This window comes from Mobula birostris, chromosome 7, assembly GCF_030028105.1.
Source record: "Mobula birostris isolate sMobBir1 chromosome 7, sMobBir1.hap1, whole genome shotgun sequence".
Lineage (NCBI taxonomy): Eukaryota > Metazoa > Chordata > Chondrichthyes > Myliobatiformes > Myliobatidae > Mobula > Mobula birostris.
In genome coordinates, this window is record NC_092376.1 from 9358049 (window position 1) to 9377481 (window position 19433).

At 41.7% G+C, this 19433-nt stretch overlaps 1 protein-coding gene and 1 pseudogene across 2 annotated transcripts in view; one reads left to right on the forward strand and one right to left on the reverse strand.

Annotated features, from left to right (window-relative positions):
• Positions 1 to 19433, forward strand: part of acer3 (alkaline ceramidase 3) — a 309653-nt gene that overhangs the window by 118736 nt on the left and 171484 nt on the right. For both annotated transcript variants that reach the window (XM_072262601.1, XM_072262600.1), the window contains exon 3: positions 5291 to 5343. In XM_072262601.1, coding sequence (XP_072118702.1) covers positions 5291 to 5343 — 53 coding nt within the window. The remainder of the gene's footprint in view (positions 1 to 5290; positions 5344 to 19433) is intronic.
• Positions 12171 to 13109, reverse strand: LOC140200657 (sin3 histone deacetylase corepressor complex component SDS3 pseudogene; annotated as a pseudogene).

The following is a 19433-nucleotide window of genomic DNA, read 5'->3' on the forward strand; positions in this document are numbered from 1 at the left end:
TTTCTAAAACGTTACAGTTCATAACACAGCTCATTCCACACTCTCAGCACCCTCTCAATGAAGAAGTTCCCCGTCATGTTGCCTTTAAAAAATCTTATCCTTCGCCCTTAACCCATGAGGGGATGATGAAGGCATTGATTGTGTGGATAGCCAGAGGCTTTTTCCCAGGGCTGAAATGACTAACACGAGGGGGCATAGTTTTAAGGTGGTGGAAATAGGTACCGAGGGGATGTCAGGGTTAAGTTTTTCACACAGAGTGTGGTGGGTGTGTGGAATGCACTGCCAGCGATGGTGGTGGAGGCGGATTCAATAGGGTCTTTTAAGTGCCTCTTAGATAGGTACATGGAGCTTAGAAATATAGAGGCTATCTGCTAGGGGAATTCTAGGCAGTCTCTAGAGTGGGTTACATGGTCGGAGTTGAAGGGCCTGTAATGTGCTGTAAATTTCTATGTTCTATGTTTACCCCATGACATCTAATTTTAGTCTTACTCAACCTCAGTGGAAAAAACCTGCTTGCATGTATCCTGTCTATATCCCTCATAATTTTGTGTACTTCTATCAAAGCTCCTCTCCTTCTCTTAAACTCCAGAGAATAAAGTCCTAATCTACTACTCAACCTGTCCCTATAACTCAAGTCCTAGCAACACCCTTGCAAATTTTCTCTGCACTCTTTCAATCTTATTGACACCTTCCCTGTAGGTAGGTGACCAGAACTGCACATGATACTGCAAATTAAGTCTCAGTAAGGTCTTATAAAACTTCAGCATAGCATCCTAACTTCTGTACTCGGTACTCTGAAAGTCAAACCAGCACAGGTTGTGTGTGTTGCATTGGACCTATACTATGAATGGTAGAGCACTAGAGAGTAGAATGGAACAGAGGGACTTTGAAGCACAAGTCCATAATTCATTGAAAGCGATGTCACAGGTAGACAAGTGATGAAAAGAGCATTTAACATGCTGGCCTATTCTCAGTACATTGAGTCTGGGAGTTTGGTTACCTTGTTACAGGAAAGACCTGGTTAAACTGGAAAGTGTGCAGAAAAGTGCCAGGACTAGAGGGCCTGATTTATAGGGAGAGGTCGGCTATACTGGGTCTTTACTCTTTTGCATGTAGAAGATTGAGGGGCAACTTTATAAAAGTATTTATAAGTATGAGATGTGTAGATTAAGAGAAGAGTAACAGTATTTATCCCAGGGTAGGTGAGATCTAAACTAAGGTGCGAGGAGAAATATTTAAAAAGGACTTGAGGGGCAATTTTTTAAATTTGGGCTGGTGAATACATAGAATGAACTGCCAGAGGAAGTGGTTCAGGCAGGTACAATAATATCATTTAAAAGCACTTGGATAAGTATGTAGAGGGGCTGAGTTTAGAGGGATAAGCACCAAACACAGGACATTGGGACTACCTGGATGCACTCATTGGGCTGAAGAGCTTGTGTCCATGCTGTATGCTCTGTGACTGACAGTATCTTAGTTGAGGGACATTGCACAAGAAGATTAATCATACCATCATGTCTCTGGTGATGTTAGCCTTTGAACTGGTGTTATGAGTTTGAATGCAATCTGTATAAACCATTGGCTTTATACAGCATCCAACTACAAATGTGAATTCAATTTGTTTCGAAGTGCTTTGTAAACCCTCTTGCATGAAAAAGAAAATGCTTATTTCAAATGTTGCTGAGTGTTATTGCGAGGGGGAAAATCTTGCTTATTAAGATGGATGGTGCGACTACAATACATCTGCCAAAATTTCTCACAGACCCTCTTTCAAAAGAAGCTATTTAATATAAATGGGTAATTAGATTGCAAGTGCTAATTCAAACAATATGGTGGCAAATGAATAGGCTCTATTATTCTCAACAAGAAAACTGGTATGGTTTAGTACTTGGTATTGTTGATGTGGGGACTGGGATGGAAGAAGGAATACGTCTGTGAAGAAAGGAATATTCTGCTGAGATACGATGGTTGAAGGTGTCGGCCCTGCATTTTGCTATGAACGTGCTGAAGATAAAAGGAGTTTGGTGGGAGGGTGGGCAGATGTAAAAGAGAAAAAACAAAGTTCAGACAAATTACTGGTATTGAAACACCGATGCCTGAGAACAGATAAGCCTACAAAAAGTGATGGATACAGCACTTCTAGAGGAGAGCTGCCATAAGAAAGCAGCTTTCATCATCAAGGACCTGCACCATCCAGGCCACACTCTCCTCGCTCTTGCCACTGGGAAGGAGTTACAGGAGCCATAGGTCCCATTCCACCAGGTACAAGAATATTTATTACCCTGCGCCAGCGTGAATATCCTCAACTCTGAACTGAATTCACAATCTATGGACAACTGTATGATGTCTACAGCTCATGTTCTCAATGTTTTTTATTCATTTATTGCTTTTTTTTTGTATTTGCACAGCTTGTCTTCTTTTGCAGATTGATTGTCTGTTAGTCTTTGTATGTGGTGTTTTACTGGTACTGTTGTATTTCTTTCTTCTATTGTGAATGCCTGCAAGAAAATGAATATCAGTGTAGTATATATTGCCTTTTTTGTACATTGGTAATAAATTCAATCTTGAACTTTGAATTACTTGGTACCCTCTGCCAAATAACAATTTGCAGTTATTCCAAGACTGGAAGGAATTGAGAAGTTTAAACCTGGGAAATGTTGCTTCATGGAAAGGCTATAGTGCAGGGGTTTTCCAACCTGGAGTCCATGGATCCCTCGTTTAATGGTAAGGGTTCATGGCGTTATAAAGGTTGGGAACTTCTGCTCCAGGGATATTATGCTGACAGTTCACTTGAAATCCTGATTCATTTTTTTCAGACAGACACTATGCTGATGTTTGACAGGTAGCCAAAATGAATTGGTTCTTTTAATGGGGAAACATCTCGTAATCAGTATGAAAGTTTAATAAAATCTTGCTTGGCGAGTCATTCCCACATGCTCGTCTGCGTGACCCTACCCTTTGCAAAGATGGGTCTTTAAAAGTAAGAGTTGAGTGTCCATGTTTTTGTGACACAGGCTAGTGTGGTAAGGGAGGTAATACCTGTTATTTAGGCCTTAACCTTTTTACTATGGGAGTAAAATACAGTGGTACTAGAAAGTTTGTGAGCCTTTTTAGACTTTACTCTATTTCTGCATAAATATGACCTAAAATGTGATCAGACCTTCATCTGTCCTAAATCTAGATAAAGAGATAATTAAATAAATAACACAAAAAGTTATACTTGTTCATTTATTTATTGAGAAAAGTGATCCAATATCACGTGTATTTGTTGGAAAAAATATGTGAACCTTTACTTTCAGTAACTGGTGGGATCCCCTTGCACAGCAATAATATCAACCAAACGTTTCCAGTAACTGTTGTCTCAGTCCTGCACATCAGCTTAGAGGAATTCTAGGCCATTCCTCTTACATACTGCTCCAACTGTTGGATGTCGATAGGCTTCCTTGCTTGAACTACTTGCTTCAGGTCCTTCCACAACAGTTCTGTAGGATTAAGTTCAGGACTTTGACCCATCTATTCCAACACATGAACTTTCTCCTTTTTAAACCATTCTGCTGTTGACTTACTCTTGTCTTTGGAATCATGGTCTTGTTGCATTATCTAACTTCTATTAAGCTTCAGGTGACAGACTGCTACCTTAACATTCTCCTGTAAAATGTCTTGATATAATTTTGAATTCATTGTTTCCTTAATATTTGCAAGCTGTCCAGGCCCTGAGGCAGCAAAGCAGCCCCAAACCATGATGCTCCTTCCACCACGCTTCACAGTTGGGATGAGGTTTTAGTGTTGGTGTACAGTGCCCTTTTTCCTCCAAATATAGCAATGTGCATTTCTGCCAAAAAGTTCAACTTTTCTTTCGTCTGTCCAGAGAACATTGTCCCAGAAGCATTGTAGAACATCCAGATGGTCTTTTGCAAACTTGAGATGTGCAACAATGGTTTTTTTGGAGAGCGGTGGTTTCCTCTCTGATGGCCTTCCATGAACACCATTCTTGTTCAGTGTTTTTCTTATAGTGGGCGCACAAGCACAGACTTTAGCAGGTTCTAGAGATTTCTGCAGATGTTTTGCTGTTACCCTTAGGTTCTTTTTCACCACCTTCAGCACTGCACATTGTGGTCTTGGTGTGATCTTTGCAGGATGCCATTCCTCGAGAGAGTAGCAATAGTACTGAGATTCCTCCATTTGTGGACAAATTCTCTTACTGTGGACTGATGAACACTCAAATCTTTAGAAGTATGCTTGTTGTCTTTTTGTAGTTGCAGTTGTAAATCTAGTCAGCTCCATTTTGGGCACTAGCCTACAAAGTACCCAGAACATCTTTAGGGAGCGGTGTCTCAGAAAGGCAGCATCCGTTATTAAGGACCTCCTGTACCCAGGGCATGCCCTTTTCTCACTGTTACCATTTGGAAGGAGGTACAGAAGCCCGAAGGCACACACACAGCGATTCAGGAACAGCCTGTCCCCCTCTGTCATCCAATTCCTGAATGGCCATTGAAGCTTTGGACACTACCTCATTTTTTTTAAATATACAGTATTTCTGTTGTTGCACATTTTAAAAAATCTATTCAATATATGTAATTGATTTACTTGTTTATTTATTATGTTTTATTTTATTTATTTTTATTTTTTCTCTCTCTGCTAGATTATGTATTGCATTGAACTGCTGCTGCTAAGTTAACAAATTTCACGTCACATGCTGGTGATAGTAAACCTGATTCTGATTCTGAGATGTAGCTTCATGCATCTCTACAATTCTTCTTCTAAGGTCCTCTGAAAGCTGCTTTGATTGAGGCATGGTGTACATAAACAGATCTTTCTTGAGAAAAGCAGGCTCTGACTATGTGTGCCTTTTTTATATAGGGCAAGGCACTTCTACAACCCACACCTCCAATCTTATCTCATTGATTGGAACACCGGACTTCAAATAGCTTTTGTTGAAGGCATCTCAGAAATTCACATAGTTTTTCCAACAAATGCATGTAATATTAGATCATTTTCCTCAATAAATGAACCAGTGTAGTGCTTTTTTCTGTTATTTATTTAATTGGGTTCTGTCTAGTTTTTGGATTTTCGTGCAGATCTGATCACACTTTAGGTCATATTTATGCAGAAATAGAGAAAATTCTACGGGGTTCACAAACTTTCTAGCTCCACTGTAAGACTGAATTTGGCAGAATTACAAAAGGCTAAAGCTAAATAACATTGTCAAAATCTTTTCTGATAAATGAACATTTATGAAGCTATTTATTTTAAACAACTTAATTTCTTAATTTTTTTTTTCTTGTTTCAGCTGTCGGAATAGGGTCGTGGTGCTTCCACATGACATTGAAATATGAAATGCAGGTGAGCAGTTCCAAAACTATCCAATATTAATTTAAATTTAAGCTTTAATTGCTGACAGCCTTGCTGATCTAACTTATTTGGACATTCGTGGTCTAGACCATAAGGCATAGGAGCAGAGACGACCGTCGAGATTGCTCTGCCATTCCATCATGGCTTATTTGTTATCCCTCTCAACCCCATTCTCTTGACTTCTGCCCTTAACCTTTGACACTCTTATTAATCAAGAGCCTATCCACCTCCACTTTAAATATACCCAGTGGCTTGGCCTCCGGAGCTGCTTGTGGCAATGAATTCCACAGAATCACTACTACCTTCTGGCAAAAGAAATTTCTTCTCTCATCAATTCTAAAGGGATGTCCTTCTATCCTGAGGTTGTGCCTTCTGGTTTCAAGATTCTTCCACTGCAGGAAACATATTCCCTGCATCCACTCTAGGCCTTTCAATATTAAATAGGTTTCAATGAGATCCTCCCTTTATCCTTTTATATGCAGATGAGATGAACAAGCTTCCAGTTACAATCAAACTTATGGTGATCGGAAGAAAATACAAGGATATATTGTAGTTTTCGTCATCTGAATCTTAAATTTGATCAGAATGTCAATTTAAACTTAAGTCCCTACACTTTAAAAAAAATGGCCAATACTAATTCAGAACAGATTCAGAAGCATCTGTTGTTGGTTTTGCTTGTATTGTGATGGTGTCATTAAGAAATCATGGTGGATGTTCGCCATTATTAGAAGATAGTCCCACTGATGTGGTCATAAATATAATCTCAATATAGTTGGATGCATGCAGCCAAGTCTTAGTTCTAAGACTCTCATTCCATAATTCGTGTGTGCTCTCCCTTCTGTACAAGCATGCTTGTTCCTTTTAACACGACATCACCCCCTTTTGGTATAGTGCTAGCATTTATCTGAAAATACCCCCAAAACATTTTCCTGTCCTGAGCCCAGCGCGTAGGTGTAATTTTGACAAACCTCTATAAATGTGTTGTTGAGTGTGTATAACTGGTTGCATCACAGTCTGGTGTGATGCAACCAGTGCCTTTGAATGGAAAACCTTACAAAAAGTAGTGGATAAGATCCAGACTATCACATGTAAAGCCTTCCCCACCATTGAGCACGTGTACACAAAACATTGCTGCAGGAAAGCAGCATTCATCATCAGGAGTCCCATCCCCATCATCCAGGCCATGCTCTCTTCTTGCTGCTGCCATACAGGAGCCTCAGAACTCACAAGACCAGATTCAGGATCAGTTATTACCCCTCAACCATCAGGCTCTTGAACCAGAGGGATAACTTCAGCTGACTTCACTCTCCCATCATTGATCTATTCCCACCATCTATGGAGTCACTTTCAAGGACTCTTCATCTCATGTTCTCGATATTTATTGCTTGCTTGCTTATTTATTTATTTATTTATTTATTATTGTAATGTATGAATCTGTTTCTTTTAGAGCAATGACCCCCCCCCACAGCTCTAATTATTTATCTCTTTTCTGCACATGCACTGTTGTCTCTATGTACATATTGTTCTCCCTATCTCTGTATCTCATTGCAATGTGAATACACAAGCTACAGCCCTCTCCCACGTGTGTGCTTTTATTTAATTGATATGTAGTTGTGTACAGACACAACAAATTGGCAATGAGTAGGAACCTGAATGTCAGAAAATATCACAAAACTGCACCGACAGTTATGGGACAGAACAGCAAGAGTTAAACAGCACCAGAAAGCCGAAGATCCCATGAGTAACAGTGAAAAACGTGCTGAATTTAAAGTGAAAGTAACGTGGGAATGGCCTCAGTTGGGAAAGTTGACGGATTTGAGAGCACTAATGAAGGCTGGGAGTCACATATCAAGAGAGTTGAACTGTATTGCAACACGAACAACGTGGAGGAGTAAAAGAAAGCCCCTGCACTTAGCTTAATGGGTGTAGTGACGTACAGTCTCTTACGCAACCTATTAACTCCTGAAAAGCCAGCAAGCAAGATAGTCAATGAAATTGTTACAATTAAAAAAAAATCATTTGCACCTAAACCGTTGGCAATAGCTGAGAGATTTACATTTTTTGGAAGGAACCAGTCTAAAGAGAAAAGCATTTCTGAATACATTGCAGAACTGCACAAACTTTCCCAGTTCTGTGACTTTAGAGATGGGCTTTCTGATACATTAAGGCTTGTATGTGGCATGCAAAGTCAAAGCACTCAAAGGACACTAGCGTCTGAAAGATACTTAACCTTAGAACGGGCATTGAACATTGCAATATCATTAAAGACTGCAGCAAAGGATGCAGTAGAACTACATAAAACGAGGTTAGAATGTGAAATGCACAAAATGTCCCTGAATGGTGCAAAACATCAAATATGTTATCAATGTGGCAAATCTTCCCATGATGCAAATGACTATTGGTTTAAAGAAAAATTCTGCAGAATCTGTCACAGACAAGGTCACACAGAGAGAATATGCAAGGTAGACAGAAAGCACAGCCAAGTAAAAAGTCTCAAACACAGAACTAGGCAAATGCATAAAGTTACTGAATGTAAAACAGAATCGGACAACACAGAGTCTGACAAAGGTGAACTGTCATGCCTAGAACTGCATAGTATAACTGAAGCAGGTCACAAAATCAGCTGGATCACAACAGATGTGTCTGGTGTAAAACTGAAAATGGAACTGGTCAGCTTTGTCCATAATTCTAAAGGTTGACTACAATAGACTGCTTTCTAAGATACCATTAGAGAAGACCTCATTGATGCTCAAGACTTACATAGGTGAAAAAAGTGTTTCCCAAAGACAAACTGAAAGTAAGTGTGATGTATGGAGGCCAGACACAGCAGTTGGAGCTTTATGTATTGAAAAATGGCGGGCCAGCACTTTTTGGATGTGAATGATTGAGAAACTAGCAATCAATCAAAGCTCTTAGTGTGATATCAATAGACAATGGCAGCCCAAATGATAGCACTAACCAGTGGCTTAATGCTTCTCAGAAGGTGTTTGAGAAGGGATTGGTAAACTCAAAGGCATGAAGGTCAGAATTGAACTGGATGAAACTGCAATACCAAGATTCCATAAAATGCATCTATTGCCTTATGCGCTACGTACTAAAGTGGATACTGAACTGCAGAGCTTGGAGGCATCTGGAATTCTGTCCAAGGTTGAGTGGTACGATTGGGCCACATCCGTTGTCCTGGGGATCAAAAAAGGGAAGGCTGGCGTCATTCGCATATAGGGATTTCAAGGTGAGCATCAACCTAGTGCTGCAAACTGTGCAATATCCTCTGCCACAAATAGGAGACATTTTTGCATCTTTGGCAGGTGGGGTGAGGTTTTCAATAATTGGCTTGTCTCAAATATAATTGCAAATGAAGATTGAGAAGTCAAGGAGGACGTTCATCACAATGAACACTCACAAGGGACTTCTCCAGAATAATCATCTTGTCTTTGGTGTTGCATCAACTCCAGCAATTTGGCAAAGGACAATGGAACAGGTACTCCAAGTATCCCAGGTACAGCATGTTACCTTAATGACATCATCATGACTATCAAAAATGATGAAGAGAACCTCCAGAACCTTGGTAAAGTGCTTATTAGGCTGAGTGAGTATGGTCTGCATGCAAAGAGAGAGAACACGAGTTTTTCAAAAATGAAATCTCATCTTGTGAACGTATCATTGATAAGCATGGCTTACATAGGTCAGAAGAGAAGACTGAAGCAGCACTACAGGCACCCAAACCGGTAAATGTGTCAGGTCATACCAGGGCTATGTAAACTCCTACCACCAGTTTCTCTCAAACATTGCAAGAGTGCTGCATCCATTGAACACACTGTTACAGACAGGAGCAAAGTAGGAATGATCAGAAAGATGCGAAAAAGCATTCAAGAAGACAGAGAGACTAATAACATGCAATGAACTGCTCACCTATTATGACCCATCCTTGTCCATCAGACTGGCATGTGATGCATCCCTTATGGGTAATTTACGAGTGCAGAACGCAACTAAGCTTAGATCGACTGAGAGGTCCTTGGCCTAGTATGAGGAATAAACAAGTTCCACCACTTCCTCTATGAACATGAATTTATGCTAGTGATAGATCACCAGCCCTTTGTGTCCATTTTCAATCCCATGTAGGGAATTCCAGTGATGACTGCGATCTGGTTACAACGTTGGGCACATTTCCTAGGAGCCCACTCTTGTGGCATGGAATTCAAGATAACCAAGCAACACAGCAATGCTGATGCCTTGTCACGTCTTCCACTATTGGCAACTGAAGAAGAAAAGTCTTCATGTGACCCAGCAAAAGTGTTCTACACCACATTGGCGGACCATTTGCCGATAACAAATTCCAAGATACAAAGGGAAACAAGGAATGACCTGACATTGTCAGTAGTCTATGAAATCACCATGCAAGGATGGCCAGTTCATGGTAACTCTGTTTCCAGAGTTCTCAGCGAGACAAGACAAACTGTCAGTATGTCAAAGAACGCTGATGTGTCAATCTCGTGTTGTGGTTCCCTCTAAACTGCACACCAGAGTGTTAGAAAATCTGCTCAAGGACACCTGGGTGCAGTCAAGATGAAGAGTTTCTATGGTGGCTGGGAATAGATAAATAGATTGAAAACTTGGCCAAAAGCTGTTTGGAATGCCAAAAAGTTCAAAATGCACCCCCAGAGGCAGCATTACACCTGTGGGAGTGGTCAACTTCACCAATGCAAAGAGTACTTATTGATCTTGTTGAGTCATTCATGTTTCTGATTGCTGTGGTTGTTCATTCAAAGTGGTTGGAGGTTATACCAATGAAGTCAATCAGCTCAGTAAAGACTGTGCTTTGAGGACCACCTTCGCCAGGAGTGGCTTACCAGAACAAATTGTGAGTGGCAATGAACCACAATACATGTCAGAAGAATTCCAACTGTTCATGAAGAAAAAAGGCATCAGACATTTCAAGTCAGCTCCTCACCACCCAGCAATGTGTAGGTTAGCTGAACCTTTATCCAAACCTTCAAGAAGCCTATTCAAGCAATGGTCAAGGAGGGCATTTCTCTACAGCACAAGGTGGAATACTTCCATCTTATGTACCGGAACTCTGTTCATGTGATGACAAATCAAACACCTGCAATGCTGTTCATGAACAGGAATCTGAGATCTTGCCTAGACCTCCTGAAACCAGATCTAAGGAGGGAAGGGCAGAATGGACAGTTCAGCCAGTTGCCTATTCAGCTTTGAGATTGGACAGGAAGTCCCAGCACATGATTACTGAGAAGGCAAGGAGACACCTGGTAGGATAGCTACAAGAATTGGATCACTGATGTGCACAGTGGATGTTGGAGACCAGACATGAAGACAGTATGTGGACCAGATACTGGATGTTCAGCCAAAGAACACATCTGAGTTAATTGCATCCAACAAGATGGATACATTACAGCTGCTGGACTTGCCTCTCAGTGATGATTTCTCTGACAGCAGTGTGACACTCCACATATCCAGAGGTGTGACAAAAATGTTACTGTTGACAAGACCCTGCCAAACCTGATGCCATTCTATAGGTCCAGAGATGCTATCCTGAAAGAAACAGAATGCCACCCAAAAGACTGAATCTTTAGAATTCTGAAGTTAGTGATAGACTGTTATTGTGAAAACATGTTTATTTGGAATATGGGGCTATGTAAGAGAAATTGAATGTTTTGTATATATACAAGTTTATAATGCGTTAATCTGAAGGAGGAGGAAGTGTAATGTATGGATCTATTTCTTTTAGAGCAATACCCGCCCCCCCAGCACTATGTATTAATCAGTTGCCTGCCTATGCGCTGTTGTCTACACATTTGTATCGTTTTCTGTCTTCCCCCGTCTCTCCCTTGTGAATACACCAGTTAAAGCCATCTCCCACATGCGTGGTTGTATCTCATTGATATGTAGTTGTGCACAGACACAATCATTATTTATTTTATTCTTTTGTTTTTGCACATTGGTTGTTTGTCTGCCTTGTTGGGTCTGGTCTTTCATTGATTCTATTGTAGTTCTTGAATTTACTGAGTATTGCCATGAGAAAACGAATCTCAATGTTGTATATGGTGACGTATATATACTTTGATAATAAATTTACTTTGAACTTTGAAATAAACGTGAGTTGTATGAAAATTATCTACTCAAGCAAGAATGGCATGGAATAGAAAATCTTTAATAAAATTGGTGACAGTTGCAAAAATCTGGTCTGATTATACATTCTGATATCACCCCTTTCTGTAATAACTATATGATTTAGATGGGTTATGTTGTGTATGTGGCCTGGTTACACAACAATGCTATTAATAAAAACGATGGAGACGGGAGCTAAGGTTCATGGTTCTTTACTGGCAGAAACCAAACTCGGCACACACGTACAGATCAATACGCGCCTAATAGCGCATGCTCAATATGTGCCTAACAGTGCATTCAACGATGTGTTACTAAAATATAAAGTAGTCCCTTATTATACTGTAGGCTATACGGTACACTCCTCCCCTTTTATTTTAATAGTGTATATGCTAAACAGTTATGCTTACCCTTAACATACAAATGCCTACCATTTGTTTACTTAGTAACTTAATAATATCAAGTTATAACAAAGTAACATAATAATATCAAATTATAATAAGCTTTTTTAAAATTTTTGGTCTAAGACCCAATTATAGCTCAAGTCTCTGGGGTGTCTTCTCTGCCTCTCCAGGTAACGTCCGTCAATAATCTTGTTTGTTTTAATACAGATTTCCATATAAAAGTCATGAAAAGTTGACCTCTGAGCATAGGGAGTTAAGAAGATGTGCGCCTCCAACTTGCTAAGAGTTCTAGGCAGCAGATCGCCTCCGTATAATGAAGGTTCCTCTGTGCAGCTGCCCTAGATATATATGCATCTTTCTGCTACCACCTGTCTTTCTTACCCATATCTCATTTTTTCCAATTAAGCTAATTACACAGCCAATCTTCGTATTCTCCTTAGATTCCAAATTAGATTGCCTACATTTATGATACCATCTCTTATTGTAATATAACTTTCCATCTTCTATTTGTGCTTCATATCTTTATGCTGGTGATTCAGCAGGAGTGCTGGGAAGATGCTCAGGAGAAGAAGGAGATGCTGGTCTTTTCGGAGATTTAAGCTTATTGAGAGTTCACAGATCTTCCATTATCTGTTCATCTGTTAACAAGTAATTTAACTGTGCAGGTGCAGGTTTTCGACTTTTGTCTGTAATTGGAACAGGGTCATTAGGTCTCCTCCTTAGTTTCCTAGTCATTATTGGCTTTACCTCCATAGAATCTCCTGTGAGTTCCATTGTTAGCCTCTCATTCTCAATCAACTTTTTCTTTTCTTCTAACTCAATCTTTTTATCTTCAAATTCTTCCACTGCTGCGCTCTTCTCTTTAATGTAATTTCTTTCCACTTTTTCTGTCTCCAGATGCAGAAAAAGCTCTGCATTTTGTATTCTTTCCTTGTATTGTTGATCTAGTTTCTTCATCCTTTTCTGATACTCCTGCAAAGTGCCTTTCTGTAACTGCTGTAGCTGTCTTTTGAGAGACGTCAATTTCTCCTGGTACATCTGCTCTTTTACTTCCAGGTAGTCTTCATCATCCTGCTTATTGGCAATATCTATCTCACTTGCATCCTCTGTATCTTCATCCGAGTCGTGGCCACGGATACTGCGTTCGTCCTCATTGTCGATGCTGTCTAGCTCCTCCTCGTCGTTGTAATAGTTGACAATGGGTGAGAGGAGAGCTGCGGACATCTTTCCCACTAAGCTGCCCTCCTTTGTTGACATAACTAGGGCCTCGATGGTGTGCCAATCCAACTGAATTTTCCTGAGCCATTCACGTCCCAGCAATGGTGGTCCTCCATTTTTCAGTACATAGAGGTTCAGCTGCTGTGTTTTGTCTCTGTAGGTCACTGTCACTTAAATCTTACCTTTGGGACGCACTTTCTGTCCTGTGTAAGTCTTTAGCAGTAGTTAAGTTCGTTTCAGAGGTATGTGAGAAAACAGTCATTTGTAGTCGTGTACAGAGATCACTGTTAAAGCTGAGCCTGTGTCCAACTCTATTTTCGGTCTCACGCCTACCACTTGTGGAGTGATCCTTATTACTCTTCAATCATCTGTCTCTTTCACACTGTGAAGTTGTAGACAAGACAATTCACTTTCGTCTGAGTTGTTTCCATCAGAACTGCTTTCTTCCATTTTGTGTATGTTGTAGTGTTTCCTTTCTGGGGTTTCTTGTTTCTCTGTATTTTGTCCTTTTTCTGCTGTTCACTAGCTTTGCATACTCTGCTAGTGTGGCCCTGTTTGCCACAGATTCTGCATTCTTTGTCTTTAAACCAACAGTCATCAGGGTCATGTGTCATGTTCCCACGTTCCCACAACGGTAACATTTCTTTCCTTCATTTCTGTTCAGTGAAATTTTGTTCATAGCATATTCCAGAGATTTTTGTTGTACCTCTGAAGCACCCCGTGCTGCTTTTTCTGCTGATATTGCAATGTTCAGCGCCTTCTCTAATGTAAGGTCTTTTTCACCTAGGAGCTTCTTCTGTGTGGTTTCACAGTGCATGCCACACACTAACCTGTCCCTCAATGCGTCCGATAGACCAGCTCCAAATTGACAATGTTCTGATAAGTTGCGCAATTCAGCACAATATTCAGAAACACTTTCATTTTTGCTCTGATTCCGTTTGTGAAATTTAAATCTTTCAGCAATGACCAGTGGTTTGGGGTTTAAGTGCTGTTGGAGAGTGTCTACTATTTGCTTGAACATTTTAGAACATAGAACATAGAACAGTACAGCACAGTACAGGCTCTTCGGCCCACAATGTTGTGCCAACCCTTAAACCCTGCCTCCCATATAACCCCCCACCTTAAATTCCTCCATATAACTGTCTAGTAGTCTCTTAAATTTCACTAGTGTATGTGCATCCACCACTGACTCAGGCTGTGCATTCCACGCACCAACCACTATTTCCCACCCCTTACCTTAAAGCCATGTCCTCTTGTATTGAGCAGTGGTGCCCTAGGGAAGAGGCGCTGGCTGTCCGCTGTATCTATTCCTCTTAATATCTTGTATACCTCTGTTATGTCTCCTCTCATCCTCCTTCTCTCCAGAAAGTAAAGCCCTAGCTCCCTTAATCTCTGATCATAATGCATACTCTCTAAACCAGGCAGCATCCTGGTAGACCTCCTCTGTACCCCTTCCAATGCTTCCACATCCTTCCTATAGTGAGGCGACCAGAAAAGGACACAGTACTCCAAGTGTAGCCTCACCAGAGTTTTATAGAGCTGCATCATTACCCCGCGACTCTTAAACTCTATCCCTTGACTTATGAAAGCTAACACTCCATAAGCTTTCTTGACTACCCTATCTACCTGTGAGGCAACTTTCAGGGATCTGTGGACATTTATCCCCAGATCCCTCTGCTCCTCCACACTTCCAAGTAACCTGTCATTTACTTTGTACTCTGCCTTGGAGTTTGTCCTTCCAAAGTGTACCACTTCACACTTCTCTGGGTTGAACTCCATCTGTCACTTCTCAGCCCACTTCTGCATCCTATTAATGTTTCTCTGTAATCTTCGACAATCCTCTACACTATCCACAACAGCACCAACTTTTGTGTCGTCTGCAAACTTGACAACCCACCCTTCTACCCCCACATCCAGGTCGTTAATAAAAATCACGAAAAGTAGAGGTCCCAGAACAGATCCTTGTGGGACACCACTAGTCACAACCCTCCAGTCCGAATTTACTCCCTCCACCACAACCCTCTGCTTTCTGCAGGCAAGCCAATTCTGAATCCACCTGGCCAAACTTCCCTGGATCCCATGCCTTCTGACTTTCTGAATAAGCCTGCCATGTGGAACCTTGTGAAATGCCTTTCTGAAATCCATGTAGATCACATCTACTGCACTACCCTCATCTGGTCACTTCCTTAAAGAACTCTATCAGGCTTGTTAGACACGATCTGCCCTTCACAAAGCCATGCTGACTGTCCCTGATCAGACCGTGATTCTCTAAATGCCCATAGATCCTATCTCTAAGAATCTTTTCCAACAGCTTTCCCACCACAGACATAAGGCTCTATTGCTACTACCTTTTTTGAACAAGGGGACAACATTCGCCTCCCTCCAATCCTCCGGTACCATTCCAGTGGACAACGAGGACATAAAGGTCCTAGCCAGAGGCTCAGCAATCTCTTCTCGCGCCTTGTGGAGCAGCCTGGGGAATATTCCATCAGGCCCCGGGGACTTATCCGTCCTAATGTATTTTAACAACTCCAACACCTCCTCTCCCTTAATATCAACATGCTCCAGAACATCAACCTCACTCATATTGTCCTCACCATCATCAAGTTCCCTCTCATTGGTGAATACCAAAGAGAAGAGAAGTTTTGTCAGCTGGCTTTTCAGGGGTTAACAAGCTCTGTAGCAGCCCGTATGTTTTTGCTCCCATAACACTGAGTAAGTTGCTGGCTTTCATTTCATCATTAACACTATTTGCCTCACAATATAACTCCATTCTTTCAATGTAAGTTGCCCGGTCTTCAATGCCACTATCAAATGTTGTAATGGTTCCAATCCTCGCCATCTTTGTTAAGTTAGTTTAGCCCCATTTTCCCCTTGTTTTCCTTTTGACTTACGTATCCTATTTGCTAGCACCACGAGCGCACTCCATCTAGATGTGTGTGTCGCTCCTTTTTATCTCCCTTCTGGGGCAGGCAGACCCTCAGCCGCTGGGGGTCACTGTCAGCTGTGGTCTTGCCTGGACGTGCTGCGGCTCTGACTGTGTCTCTTGGTCTCCCGGCATTCCTGACCCCGGCTGTGCTCCCACTTTCTTTTGGACTCGCAGCCTCGCTCTGCCTCCGTCTCCCGCTCCTTTGCTCGTTCCTTGTGCTCTTTTTCCGAGTGTCGTTATCAATTAAAACACAGCGTTCTGATACGATGTAGGTTCATTAACCTCGTCGCCAGTTTGTTGTGTATGTGGCCTGGTTACACAACAATGCTATTAGTAAAAATGCTGGAGATGGGAGCTAAGGTTCATGGTTCTTTACTGGCAGAAACTGAACTTGGCACACATGTACTACACACGCACCTAATAGTGCATGCTCAATGTGCGCCTAATAGCGCATTCAACGATGTGTTACTAAAACATAAAGTAGTCCCTTAAGCCTGGTTTATACTTCTGCGTTAACTGGACACGGTAACCTACACAAGTGGCCTACGTGCGTTGTGAGCTTTTACACTTGTGCGTTGGTGTGTCTGTGTCGCTCGGCAATTCGCGCACATCACGCATGCACACTCACCTGCCCACGCAAGGCTTCATGGTCATGGAAGTCACAGGGTAAACAAGACGCGAGCGTCTTTTTTCATGCGAAATATGTCCTCCATAATTTCGGAGGTCTGTAAAGCTTTATGGAAAGCATTGCAGCCAGAGTTCCTTCCCTGCCCTTCAGTCGCCCAATGGGAATCTATTGTAGCGTAGGATGACATGTAATGCTACCAAGTGGACCAATCACAGTTGTTGCGTGCTGCGTTGCCACGACGCGCGATTGCATTTTGGAAGAGGTGCGCGTCGCAGTAACGCAAGCTTTCGTGTAGGGTTCCGCGTTGACTTTGCGTAGGGTTTGCGGCGACACGTTGATGCAGAAGTATAAACCAGGCTTTATTATACTGTATGCTATATGGTACAGGTTAGAATGGGCAAGAATGTGGCAAATGAAATCCCATGTTGGAAAATGCAAGGTCGTGCACTTTGGTAGAAGAAATAAATGTGCAGACTGTTTTCTTAACAGGGAGAAAATCCGAAAATCTGAGATGCAAAAGGACTTGGGAATCCTTGTGCAGAACAAGCTAAAAAGGAGATGGGGTGGATGCAGGTTGAGTCAGTAGTGAGGAACACAAATGCAATCTTAGCATTCATTTCAAGAGTGTTATATACAAGAGCAGAGATGTCATGCTGAGGCTTTATAAGGCACTGCTGAGGCTTCACCTTAAGTATTGCAAAGAATTTTGGGTTCCTCAACTAAGAAAAGATGTGCTAACATTGGAGAGGGTCCATAGACGGTTCACAAAGATAATTCCGAGAATGAAAGGGTTGTCATCAAGGAATGTTTGGTGGCTCTGGGTCTGTACTCCCTGAAATTTAGAAGGATAAGGGTGGAATTTAATTGAAACCTTTTGAATGTTAAAAAGTCTAGACAGAGTAGATGTGGAAAGGATGGTGAGGAAGTCTAGGACAAGAGGGCACAGCCTCAGGATAGAGGGGCGTCCATTTAAAACAGAGGTACAGAGAAATTTCTTTAGCCAGAGGGGGGTGAATTTGTGGAATTTGTTACCACAGGCAGCTGTGGAGGCTAGGTCACTGGGTGTATTTACGGTAGAGATTGAACGCGGCACCAAAGACTAGAGAATGGGTTTGAATAGGGGAAGAAAGAATCAGCCATGATTGAATGGTGGAGCAGACTTGATGGGCCAAATAGCCTAATTCTGCTCTTGTCTTATGGTCTTATTGGCTTATAACTTTGCATTCCCTCCATTATACTAAGTTTTCATAAGAACTTAAGAAATAGGGGCAGGAGTAGGCCATCCAGCCCATCGAGCCTGCCCCAACATTCAATAAGATCATGACTGATCTGTCTGTAAACACATCTCCATCTACCTGCCTTTTCTCCATAACCCTTAATTCCTTTACTATGTAAACACCTATCTAACTGTTTCTTAAATATATTTAGTGAAGAAGCCTCAACTGCTTCCTTGGGCAGAGAATTCCACAGATTCACCACTCTCTGGGAAAAACAGTTTCTCCTCATCTCCGTCCTAAGTCTTCTCCCCTGAATCTTGAGGCAATGTCCCCTAGTTCTGGTCTCACCTACCAATGGAAACAACTTTCCTGCTTCTATCTTATCTATCCCTTTCAAAATTTTGTATGTTTCTATAAGATTCCCTCTCATTCTTCTGTTCTCCAGAGAGTATAGTCCCAGGCGACTTAATCTCTCCTCCTAGATTAACCCCTTCGCCCTGGAATCAACCTGGTGAACCTCCTCTGCACTGCCTCCAAAGCCAGTATATCCTTCCTCAGGTATGGAGACTAGAACTGTACACAGTACTCCAGGTGCGGTCTCACCAATACCCTGTATAGTTGCAGCGTGACCTCCCTGTTCTTGAATTAAATCCCTTTAGCAATGAAGGCCAACATTCTGTTTGCCTTCTTAATAACCTGTTGTACCTGCAAGCCAATTTTTTGTGATTCATGCACAAGGACTCCCAAGTCCCTCTGCACAACAGCATGCTGCAATCTTTCACCATTTAAATAATAATCTGCTCTTCTATTATTCCTTCCAAAGTGGATGATCTTGCATTTACCAACGTTGTATTCCGTCTGCCAGACCTTGGCCCACTCACTTAGCCTATCTATATCCCTCTGCAGACTCTCCACATCCTCTTTGCAATTTGCTTTTCCACTCAGTTTAGTGTCATCAGCAAATTTTGCTACGCTACACTCAGTCCCCTCTTCCAAATCATCAACGTAAATGGTAAACAGCTGTGGGCCCAGCACCGACCCCTGCGGTACCCCACTCACCACAGACTGCCAACCGGAGAAACCCATTTATACCAACTCTCCACCTTCTATTGGTTAACCAATCCACTATCCATGCCAATGCACTTCCTCTGACTCCATGCATCCGTATCTTATTTATAAGTCTCTTGTGCGGCACCTTATCGAACGCCTTCTGGGAATCCAAGTATATGACATCCACCTGTTCCCCTCTATCCACTGCACTCATTATGTCCTCAAAGAACTCCAGTAAGTTTGTCAAACAGGACCTGCCCTTTCTGAATCCATGCTGCGTCTGTCTAATGGAACCACTCCTTTCTAAATGTTTCGCTATTTCTTCCTTAATGACAGCTTCAAGCATTTTCCCAACTACAGATTTTAGGCTAACTGGCCTATTGTTGCCGGTCTTTTGCCTACATCCTTTAAAAAAAAAAGTGGCGTGACATTTGCTATCTTCCAATCTGCCGGGACCTGCCCAGAGTCTAGAGAGTTTTGATAAATGATTCCTTTAATGTGTGCAGTTG